Source organism: Cyprinodon variegatus, unplaced genomic scaffold (assembly GCF_000732505.1).
Source record: "Cyprinodon variegatus isolate N-32 unplaced genomic scaffold, C_variegatus-1.0 Scaffold207, whole genome shotgun sequence".
Classification (NCBI taxonomy): domain Eukaryota; kingdom Metazoa; phylum Chordata; class Actinopteri; order Cyprinodontiformes; family Cyprinodontidae; genus Cyprinodon; species Cyprinodon variegatus.
This window is the reverse complement of record NW_015150660.1, coordinates 502,981-514,729: the sequence shown is the minus strand read 5'-3', so window position 1 is coordinate 514,729 and position 11,749 is coordinate 502,981. Positions and strand designations below refer to the sequence as shown.

The 11,749-nt window shown below is 38.0% G+C and overlaps 1 protein-coding gene across 12 annotated transcripts in view; it reads left to right on the top strand.

The window, feature by feature from the left end:
- The window catches only part of fry (FRY microtubule binding protein), a 71,823-nt gene that overhangs the window by 36,146 nt on the left and 23,928 nt on the right, over positions 1-11,749 (top strand). For 10 of the 12 annotated variants that reach the window (XM_015380092.1, XM_015380085.1, XM_015380089.1 and 7 more), the window contains exons 6-23: positions 232-311; positions 436-516; positions 1,549-1,717; positions 1,983-2,075; positions 2,323-2,421; positions 6,177-6,278; positions 7,184-7,287; positions 7,528-7,636; positions 8,132-8,218; positions 8,536-8,707; positions 8,791-8,923; positions 9,013-9,120; positions 9,217-9,343; positions 9,924-10,037; positions 10,261-10,425; positions 10,646-10,732; positions 10,820-11,076; positions 11,158-11,347. In XM_015380092.1, the coding sequence (XP_015235578.1) occupies positions 232-311; positions 436-516; positions 1,549-1,717; positions 1,983-2,075; positions 2,323-2,421; positions 6,177-6,278; positions 7,184-7,287; positions 7,528-7,636; positions 8,132-8,218; positions 8,536-8,707; positions 8,791-8,923; positions 9,013-9,120; positions 9,217-9,343; positions 9,924-10,037; positions 10,261-10,425; positions 10,646-10,732; positions 10,820-11,076; positions 11,158-11,347 (2,277 nt within the window). The remainder of the gene's footprint in view (positions 1-231; positions 312-435; positions 517-1,548; positions 1,718-1,982; positions 2,076-2,322; positions 2,422-6,176; positions 6,279-7,183; positions 7,288-7,527; positions 7,637-8,131; positions 8,219-8,535; positions 8,708-8,790; positions 8,924-9,012; positions 9,121-9,216; positions 9,344-9,923; positions 10,038-10,260; positions 10,426-10,645; positions 10,733-10,819; positions 11,077-11,157; positions 11,348-11,749) is intronic. The other 2 variants (XM_015380095.1, XM_015380084.1) reach the window with 1 other exon arrangement.

Here is an 11,749-nt window from a genome sequence, read left to right as displayed (position 1 = left end):
TTTTTTTTTGCTTTTTATTTGTTTTTTATGACTTTTCCATTTAATCTGATTCACTGTAATCTGATTTAATTTGTGATACAAAACATAAACGTTAATTTCATTTTCTTGCAAATTATAGTATTTTCTTTTTCTTATCATTTCAATATTTTTTTTTTCCGATTGTTGTGCTCCATAAATAGGCCATCAACATTTAAAATGTATCAATAGATTTCTGTGATTTCCTAAATCCAGATCCCTCTCCATCCTCTGTTGGATGGTCTTATCCAAGAGGTTGTCAACCTTGCCTTCAAGCACTTCAAATATAAGGAAGGGTAAGTGCACCGATTAAGAAACACTGGCTTTCAGTCTTATGTTTGTTGTATTCACAGGCCGACAATTCACCAATAATGATGATAATTGTGGCTTTTTTTTCCCTTTTTTTTTGGTTTTATTTAGGTATCTGGGGCCGAACACTGGTAACATGCACATAGTGGCTGATCTCTATGCAGAAGTAGTGGGTGTCGTTGCTCAGTCAAGGTACGGGATTTCACTGTTTTTGTCGTAGATGTGCTGCTTAGTCATGTTGATTTCTGCCTTATACTTTGCTATTTATTTAGCAAAAGTGAAAAAAATTGACATTCATATGCTGCACTCTGTTTATCTGTGTCTGTATGTGTTTATGCACTCATGGATTATAATGACACTCTAGACGACGGCCCCCTCGCTGTGTAATGTCTGTGATGAGAGATTCCATTTTGTCAAAGATTACATTCATGTCTTTGCCAAAACAGCTCAATAACTGCCACTAGACACAAAACACACACTGTTTAACAAGATCAGCAGTTTAAAAGTCAACACTTTAATATCAAGTAAGTAAACAGAGAAATGCGTCACAATTACAAGAATACAGGAACTACATATAAAGGAACTTTAGTGCGAAAAACATCCCTGTCCAGTAAATATGGGAAACTTGGAAAATTTGGAAACGGATTGAAGTGGAAAACGGCCAAAAGATCAACATGGCAGCATCCATTTTCCCAACAGAACACAGATAGCAGTGATGGGCCTTCATTTTTTCTTAGTCGGGTTCTGGTGGAACCAGTCTGGAACTAGAGTGCACCTTCATTGTTCTCACTTCATACAAGAAAAGAAAAGCTCCTGTTATTTTTTGGGTTCCTACACAATATTTTTTAAAATTTGTTTGGTAGAGACCGACCGATTCCGGTCAGTAGGTTTTCCTCCTTGGTTTAGACACCACAGCTTTGAGACATCTGAGGGTATGTGAGGAGAGCACATGCTCTTTCCCTCTACATCACCCCTCCAGATGCCTTTCTAAATTTAGGCCTGCTGGTTGAATACATCAGGATCATGTGTAAATACACAAACACACACTGAGCCTCCACTGATCATAGAATTTACATGCAGAGAGATGTCCATAAATAAACCATTTTTGCTTGTTTTTTTTGTAATAATTCCAGTAACTAAAGCCCCATTTAGAAAAAGCAGAGTACATTGAAACCCCACCGGGTAGAACAGTTGTTCACATCTGGTCACCATTTCCCTCGTCAGGTTCCCAGCAGTGAGGAAGAAGTTCATCTCTGAGCTCAAGGAGCTGAGACAAAAGGAGCAGAGCCCGTACGTCATTCAGTCCACAATCAGCCTCATTATGGGGCTCAAATTTTTCCGCATCAAAATGTACCCAGTGGAGGACTTTGAGGCTTCTTTCCAGTTCATGCAGGTAGGCTGCATAGAAACCATTCCCTAACTTTGTTATTTACCAGATGCAATCTTACTTTGAATCCACTGACATCTGGTAGCTGGCTTAAGCTATCAGAGAGGTGGTTGCAGTAATCAGGGGTTGGGTGTCTGACCTGTTTTTTTATAGCAATTGAGAAATGTGGTTGTAATTTCCTCCCTTCATAATGGAGCAGAGATTTGAACTGATGACCTTGCGTAAACATGTGTTTCGATCGCTGATCCTGGTTCTCTCTTGCTGTCTGCAGGAGTGTGCACAGTATTTCCTGGAAGTGAAGGATAAAGACATCAAGCACTCATTAGCTGGACTCTTTGTGGAAATACTTGTACCTGTTGCTGCTGTAAGTGCTCTTTGCTGAGCAGTTCAGTTACACATGAAGTCCCAATTTGACTGCAGGGTTTTTTTCCTTTATAATAAGACAAAAGGTGCTAAAAATTTAGAAAAAACTAAATGTTGAAAATCTGATACTTTTGTTGTTGATATTCAATAAAAATACACAGTTCATTACGTCATAGTACCAAGATAATGTAAAGAAATATGACCTTTTATTTTCTAAAAAGAAATCTGCATTTTTTTTTTCCCACCAGACTGTAAAGAACGAGGTGAATGTTCCATGTTTACGAAATTTTGTGGAGAGTTTATACGATACCACTCTGGACCTGTCCTCCAGGAAGAAGCACTCTCTGGTAGGTTTCTGACCATATTATGTTTCATCGCTCTTCATCTCTTCTCCATTACCAACAGTTGCTGAGAGCACTTACTGTAGCTCTCTAACATGTGGACTTTTATCACTCAGTGATGGACGGGATGAAAGGTTAAAGAATTGCTCTATACTGCAGGGAAAACTAGCTTTCGGAGCCAGATTGGCTTTATTAAACTACAGCATGTAGCGAACTGTTGGAGGCACTACAATACTAGTAAAACCATATTTTCCTAATTAGTTTCGTTGAGCTCTTACCTGCTTTTATCAGATTGGTTTTACCATAAGGAGTTTGCATCAAATTGAAATATTCTACTCTTTACTGTCTTTTAAATAAATTGTTTAAATGAAAAGGAAAAGAAAAATTGCAAATAAAACAACCCAAAGTTACAGAGCTCTCCGAGCCAAGGGACAGAGGTATCCTTAGAGATCTCAAAAAAGAGCTGAAAAGACTTAAAACATCTATTATAGGGCAGATTCTCACTTTGTTTCCCCACCTTGGTCTAAGCCTGTATTGCTGATTTAAATACTGTCCAGCAAGCTCTGCTCCAGACCAAAAAAACTGGACCTAGACACACTTTTTCAGGTGGTCTTGGTCCGCTTCCATACAGACTCTCCTGTTTGCTTCAGGTATGAATACAAACCAGCCTTGGTCCGACCCAAATGATGAAATCTTACGTCTCTTTGGACTTAACAAGCCAAAGAGATCATATATCATAGCTGTTTCACTGTCTGTTGCCTAGCAACACTGCTGCCAGCAAACAGTGGATCTTGTTTGGTTTGAAAGGATGCATTTTCCTATACCATTACACAATTACAAATAAAAAGTCTCAAAATCTACATTGTCAGAGCTGCTCTTCAAACTCTTAATGTTTTTGCAGCGGAAAAAAACAGCATAAATATGCAAAAGAGAGGCTCTGCATAGTAGTTTTCCTCCATTTCCGGGTCTTTGTTTTGTCCTGCCGTAGACATTTCTGACCAATGGGAGCAGTGATCATCACATGCATGGCTTTGTTGTGACTTATAGTCTACTTGCAAAAATATCAATTTGAATATGAACCGGACCCAATGAAAAACATCAAGTCTGCTTTTGTTTCAGACTAAACAAGTGAACCATGGACCTTTCTGGTGTGAATGCACCCTTACTGTTTTAAACAATAGATTATAGCACATAAACTCGTTTCCTCTTCCCTTCACATAGATAAACCATTTTGTTAGATTTTCAGAAGTTTCACAAGATAGATATTCAACTTAGTAAAAGAAAACATTTGGAAAAAGATCTGAATTGCTTTATGTTACATTCAGTCATTTATTGTGACTACAAATGGGCCCTAAGAACACTAAACTACTTAAAAATAAATATCCTCAGACTAGAGGTGATAATAATAACCTTTGGTGCTTTTAAACAAAGTGGTGGACAGTAGGTGAAAAAAACAAGAGGAAACAGGAATATTAAAGCAATACAAAGTTTAAACATTAAGTTAGGCAGCAGGTGAACATGTGGGTGTTTAGCTTTGCTTTAAAAGCCTCCACAGAACAAAACTGCTGAATGTCTAGAGAACGATTGTTCCACAAAGATGGATCATGAAAGGAAAAAGGATGCTTCCCTAGAGTTCCTTTTTAGCCTTAGGAACTTTTAGAAGACCTGATCGAAGAGCTCGAGATTGGATAGAAAAGTTCAGATAGATAAAAAGAGCAGTGATGTCACACGTTGTGTTTGAAAGTAAATAATGTGCTGCTCTACAGCTCAACAGGATTTCACTGACATTTCAGTAGAAAAAGGAGACATTCTGAACTATCTTAGCATAAATATTTAGCTATCATTAACATCTGTACCTGTGTGTATCCCTCCTTACCCTCAAGATTACAATCATTATTAAATTCCAGCTAGAATTTGACTTATCACAGAAAAATTAGGGCAACTTTACATTAAGACTTTCAGCTCCCTGTTAATCTGTTGTCATCTATCAGTGCCTCAATAAAAAATACCTTTTGATTTCTAAAAGCTTCTTACAAATGTTTTGCTTTTTTTATTCATTTTCAAAACACCTCAATACTAAAAGTAGATTGGATACAGTAAATACCTGGTGTATATATATATATATTGATAATTTCATGACACATTTGTAGATATATAGTCTTTATATAGTATTCGTAACTCAGGAAGCATGTTCAGGTGTTTGCGATTAGAAAGCTCATATTTATTGGGTGCCAAACTTCTGATCAGATCATAGATAGTTAAATATAAAAATGACCAAAACGGATCAGAGAAATATTTTTGCTAATTAGTTTACCGTGTATGTAGTTCCTGCACCCTCCTCTAAAGCGCTTTTCTTTATTTAAATTTCATACGTCCTGCCTTTTTTTGATTGCTTGATTTATATGGATTTGGGAAATGTATAGTCTTGCCAAAGATTTATTTATACCAAAGAAGAAAATTATGTGTTTTGTAACCATTGAATCAGTATCTGTCTTGTGCAGCTGATGAGAAAACGATCAGATACGTCATTAAAAGAGCAACAAATGACTTCATTTATCAAAAACAGAGAGTTTCTCCCCACATTTAATGGCTTCAGATAAAATGTTGAAAAACGCATGATCACGATTTAACAAAAATTATTTCATAAAAGGATTTTGGCATTTAATAATGTAAATCTTATCTTTGGCAGTAGGTTAAGAAATAAAATGTTAAAGTCGTTTCTGATGTTTAAAGCTGCAGTAAAAAGTTATTTTTAAACAAGCAGTGGATTTTACCCCCCACAGGTGAGTAACTGCTAACCAGCAGCGTCTCAGAGCTGCTGTCTATTGTTATTGTTGTTTGCTGCCGATGTGCTATGTTGGATATCTATCTGGGTTCCTTGTTCTGCTGAAGCAGACACCCATCCTGTCTGGCCTGCAGATATGCCACCCTTCCAGTATGCAAGTTACTTTCAACAGATTCTCCAAATACTCCAAACAACACATTCAGTCTGGCTTCTACACTCCCATTTCTAAACAGCAGTTTTGTTTTGCAATTTTTTCTTAATGAGCATCTCACTGTTTTCACACCCACTAACAATAACCTGCATTGTCAGATAGCAGAACGGACAAGCACGCCAAACACGACGGTTATGTGGTTCATTTCTCTAATTGTTATACTTTTACATGCCTGAGCAGCAACATGAGAAGAGCTATTGAAATGGACCAGAGGAAAACAAATACTCTGAGTGATAAGTAGTGACAGGCAGAAGATGAACTTTGAATGTCAAATTTACAAAAAGAGTCAAAAGGAGGGTTCATCTGGATTAAAATAGATATATAGCTGGACGTTGTTCATTTTGAAGAACATTAATACCGTCTGCATTTAATGATAGGTAAAGAACAGCAAGTTTATGATTTCTTTTTGTTAATTTTGGTTTTACTGCCGCTTTAGGACAAGAAGATTTAGATTTTTCATTTTACTCTTGGGATATTCATGTAGAAGATTCAACTTTTAAAGTAACCAGCTGCGTAATTAATAGAGAAAACTTTTCTTAAGCCATCTCACTTGTTCATTTATTTTTGTTTCCTTATTTGATATGGACATCACATAAACACTGGAAACCAACAACACCAGCCCATAGGTGGCTTTTAGAACAAAATTACAATTAAACAATAAGACCATTAAGATTTTAAAATGTTGAAGAGTTTTGAATTTACAAAAGCAGTGCAATCCAAAAGTCATTTTATACATTAATGTTGTGACGTCTCTCCCCATTCCAGGCTCTGTATCCGCTGGTGACATGCCTGCTGTGCGTCAGTCAGAAGCAGTTCTTCCTCAGCCGCTGGCATATTTTCTTGAACAACTGCCTCTCAAACCTCAAGGTCGGTTTTCTGTCTGCATCATTCAAATTAATTTATCTATAATACAGTGACTTATTAAGCATTTTAAACCCTTGAAATATTCCTCAATTAGTCGCATTCTGTCCTCAAACTTTGAGTTTGTTTTTGAGAGACCAACACAAGGTAGTGCATATTTTAAAACTGGAAGGAAAATTATTTTGTTGGTTTAATTTTGTTCTTAAAAATAAGCCTGTGTTGTTTAAGCCAATTAATCAAACCCTTAAATAAAATCCAGTGCAACGAATCATCTTCAGGAGTCAGATAGGTGAGTAAACATATAAAGTTCATTCACTTATCAACAACTAAAGAGAGCATGGGACAACCTTAAACCAACAACATACACATAAAAAGCCACAGAGGATAGCCAACTTAAGTTAAAGGATCTGTCACCTTGACAACCACCATGATCTTTCATAAATATTGGCCAGAAAGAAGACAGTAGACTCCTATTAAAGGAGGATGAATAAAGCTAATTCCATGCTAATTCTGTTCGAGGTTACTTTCACACGTCTCTAATTCTGTTTCAGTTTTGCAATTACTGTAGTGGTACTTAAAATATGAGGAACGCTTGCTCAATTTCTGCCTTTGAAATAAAAACAATAAAAGCACACATTTAACACACCTAAATTTCACAACAGCACCAGCTTGCTGTCTTTCATCTGGAGAATCAGTATGTTTTTCCTCAGGCCAAACATCACCAACTAACAAGCAAGTGATTGATTTGTTGTTGTGCAAAAATGTCTGTTTAAGTTCATGACCTCTCTGTAAGATATGAGAAGTCACGATATGTTGAGCATAGCATTAGTTACCATCTGTACGGGGGTTTAAAAAAGACCTGAAAGGGTTTATTTGTTCTTTTTTTTCTTTCTCTATGTGTGTCAATGCAGAATAGAGACCCCAAAATGGCCCGTGTGGCGCTAGAGTCTCTGTACCGCTTGCTGTGGGTCTACATGATCCGGATAAAGTGTGAGAGCAACACTGCAACACAGAGGTAACAGTTAACTATAGACACACTTGCTTTGCACTCCGCTTACTGCAGTTTAAACTTTACATAGCTTTGTTGTTATTATCAGGCCATAGATTAATCTATTGTCTGGTCTTCCTTCTGTTTTGACCCCTTTCTCCTGTTTATTTTCTTTTTTTCACAATCTTGTTAAGAAGAGAATATTTCATAATTTAAAAGCAGCGTATATAAATATGCTCTCACTAATTGTTTTTCTTTGTCTTTTAGCCGTCTGACGTCCATCACCTCTACATTGTTTCCTAAAGGGAGCCGTAGTGTCGTACCAAGGGACATGCCTCTCAATATTTTTGTCAAGATTATCCAGTTTATTGCTCAGGTGTGTAAATTATCTTCCCAAACTAGTTGAACGCCTGATTTCACTAAGTCACTATTATTCATTAAAAACTGCACCTGATTTTTATATTTACTGCTAAATGATAAAATGATTCTCTGACAATTGAAGGGAAAATATTTTTTAGGGTAAGTAATTATCAATTTTTAGATGCATTTTATGAAATGTGAAAGTTCTCAGAAGTCACTGTGTTTTTAGTTTGATAAATGTAATTTGAGCTGCTTATGCAGTTGTCCGTATTCCATGGATGTTTGAACTCTTTCCATAGATACTTACGTGCTTTCTATGGGTTCCTAAAAACTTACTGTCTTGAATTTTTTTAATAAAAGGTCCTAAATTAGATTCAGCCACATGTTTCTTTAAACCATTTAAAGTCATCTACAGTATAGGCACATTTAGGGTGAAATATTGCCTTTGGAGCTGTTGTGTGTTTACAGAAGGTTTCCTCTGTAAGAGCAGCATGTTTTGTCATCCTTTTAGGAGAGACTGGATTTTGCCATGAAGGAGATCATTTTTGACCTTTTGAGTGTTGGGAAACCTGCCAAAGCCTTCAGTCTGAACCCAGAGGTAAGGAGAGCAGAAACAAGTGTTTATGCATTTGAACTCTAGCACACAGCAGTCCAACAGTGTATCTCCTCTGGCCTCCTAGATGTTATTGAAATAGGTCCAGAACAATATGTTCTCTGTTGGAACCTTGCATCTGACTTCAGACCGTTTTCCTCTCAGAGTTTAGAAAAAGGTTCTTATTAGCTGATTTAGTTGCTATCCTGCCATTTGTTTTAAATGATCGAAGCAGGTTTTACAGAAATAAACAATATATAAAGCTGCATAAAGTAGTATGGTAATTATATGGTAATTATTTCTTTATGTGATGTTTCCTGCAGCGTATGAACATCGGTCTGCGTGCGTTCCTGGTCATAGCAGACGCTCTGCAGCAGAAGGACGGAGAGCCCCCGATGCCAAACACAGGAGCAACTCTGCCCTCTGGGAACTCCTTAAAGAAGAAGAAAACCTACCTCAGCAAAACACTCACTGAGGAGGAAGCCAAGCTAATAGGTCTGATTCTGTCAGCAAGGTTTTACTCTGCTTTAATGGGGGTGTTAACACCATTATGATTTGTCTTTGTCTGCTCGCTGCAGGGATGTCTCTGTACTACTCTCAGGTGCGGAAATCTCTGGACAACATCCTCAGACACCTGGACAAGGAGGTTGGTCGTTGCATGATGCTCACCAGTGTCCAGATGCTCAACAAAGAGCCAGAGGACATGATCACGTATGTTTCTGAACTATAACGCTTCAGAATAATCAACCTTTATTTAAGAAGAGTTATTGGTACCTAATGTGTAAATCTATCCTGGTTAGCGGCGAGAGAAAGCCTAAAATCGACCTGTTTAGGACATGCGTGGCGGCCATTCCTCGTATCCTTCCTGACAGCATGTCCAAACCAGAACTCATTGACCTACTTTCTCGGTAACATTTCACCTGCTTCTATTTAAAATAGTTTTAAATCTTTGTAAATAATTCTCTAAATACACATTAAAATGTTGTTCTTTTCTTTTGTCTCAGACTTACGGTGCATATGGACGATGAACTGCGTCTCATTTCTCAGAACTCTCTGCAGAGCCTGTTACTGGATTTCTCTGACTGGCGGGAAGATGTTCTGTTTGGTTACACTCATTTCCTTTTACGTGAGGTAAAGCAGAAACTAAATCAACCTGCACTTAAAATCTGGCTTATTATGTTAGAAGAAGTTTATTATTTATCATTATTATGTTCCTTACTGGCAACATTTATGACTTACCAAAGTAAAAATGTGGGGACAGAATCTAAGTTTAAAAATCACTTAAAATCCCACATTTAAATCTTTAAAAATCTTAAATATTTTAAATAAATCTCATTGAAGCAGATTATTATAATATATTCTTTAACTTTTTTTTATTTAGTCACAAGTAGAGGTTTGTTAAGGGGGAACAAAACAGTTTGAATCCTGCAGCAAAGAAGAGCATCACCTGTCAAATACTGTATATCCACTGGTTGTTTAGGGCTGATTCTAGTAAAACAAATATTTAACATGTTCAACCCTCATAATTATGAACATTTGAGTTTAGTGAACTCATTTACTGGAGCTTTTGCAAAACTTAATTATTTAGCTCTTTAAATGTATTATATGATTATTTCTATCATGCAGTTCATTGTTTTATTGTAACAGGCTTTGTGCCATGCCATATTACAAGTATTATGGAGGTCTAAAAAGTCCTCTTTCTGTTTGTTAGGTCCAAGACACCCATCAGGGTCTGCAAGATGCATCTGTCAAGCTCCTCCTGCAGCTGCTCACACAGTGGAGGTTAGCTCTGCAGCTTCAGGGGAAGATGCGAGGAGGAGCTGATGTAAGTATCAATAAAAAACAACTGGATGCTTAATTTCCTAAAAATCAAGGAACTTGTTTATGCAAGTGTGTTTTTTTTTTCTTTGAAATGTGAGTTTTCTCCATAAAACATGTCATTGTGGTGTTCGGAACAAAGGAGGAGGAGTTCCATTCACATCCATATACAGTTTAATGTGTAAAGCAGTATAAGACTCTCTCTGATCCTTGCTCCTTCTTTCCTTCAGACCAGCCCCAGACTCCCAGAGCGCAGCCCTCATTGCTCGGTGCTCCATGCGGTGGAGGGTCTGGCTCTGCTGCTCCTCTGCTCGTGTCAGATCAGCACGAGGAAGCTCGCTGTTGGCGTTTTAAGAGAAATACGCTGCCTGTTTACAGCTCTGGGACATGCTGAGGTAAAAATAAAATAAAGCTGGAATCTTTAGAGAACAAAGGTTGAGGCTTCTGTTGTTTTTAAATGTTTTATATATGAAATTTCATAAATACAAAGACTAGTTGTTTATATGTGCAGAATATTATCAAAATCAGTAACTATTTGGGCGATATTTAAATGATCAGTTTTGATATTAGCAAAAATCTCACATGTGATGCTGATTGTATGACTGTCACCTACAGGATGATGACAAACCCATGGTGGAGGTCATGGACCAGCTGAGCCCAGCTGTATTGAACAGCTTTGTTCACGTGGCTCACTCTGACTCGGTGAGTGTTGATTAAAGCTGCCCTTCATGACCCAGGACAACATTTTCTTAGAATGTGTTCTTTAAATCCCCCCTTTTTTCTTCCAAGTCATTGCCGCTCAGTCACCACGTTGACCTCCAGTGGCTCGTGGAGTGGTCGGCTCGGCTGGTGAGCAGTTCCTACGACGTGAAGAGCCCCAGCTATGTCTGGATCTTCGCACAGTGTGTGAAGGACCCGTGGGTGCTCTGTCTGCACATCTTCCTGCGACAGGAGCATCTGCCCAAACACTGCTCCACCGCACTGGGATACGCCTGGCCCTACGTTTTCACACGGCTACAGCTGCTCCTGCCACTAGTTGACCCCAAGTACGACAGCCAATCCATATTACGCTCCACGCCGAAAGCTGAGTAGGATCTACATTTTTCTCTCTGTGTTTCTTTCTGCAGCAGTCCGGTTAATGCAAAGAAGACCAGCACCGCAGCCTCCAGCGACAGCTACATTTCATTGTGGCGGAATTACTTGATCCTGTGTCTGGGCGTGGCCAAACCTAGCATTATGTCACCAGGACACCTGAGGGCTTCCACACCTGAGATCACTGCCACCACCCCTGATGGCAGCGTTACTTATGACAACAAGGTGCGTGTCTATGCTCCGATGGAAACGTTATTTAGTGGCTCCATGTTAATTCACCTCTTTGCCAGTTGTACCTCCATATACCACAGCCTTGCTTTTTTATCCCTTAACTAACTAAGTATTAAATCACTGCATATTGACAGTGGTACTGAACCATCTTTGGTCCAGTTGACGCTTATGAAATATGACAGATTATGAAGCGTCATCCAAAAAATGTAGGGTAGAACAATTAATTGTAAGACATAAAAGCAGACTTTTAAACCAGCTTAGAAACATTTCCTAAAGAGGGTAGGAGTGAACGACTGGCTTGTATGTAACTTCAAATAGAAGACAACTTAAGATACGAGAGCTGCAACTAACGATTATTTTTGCAAAGCGATTAATCTGTTGATTATTTTTTCAGTT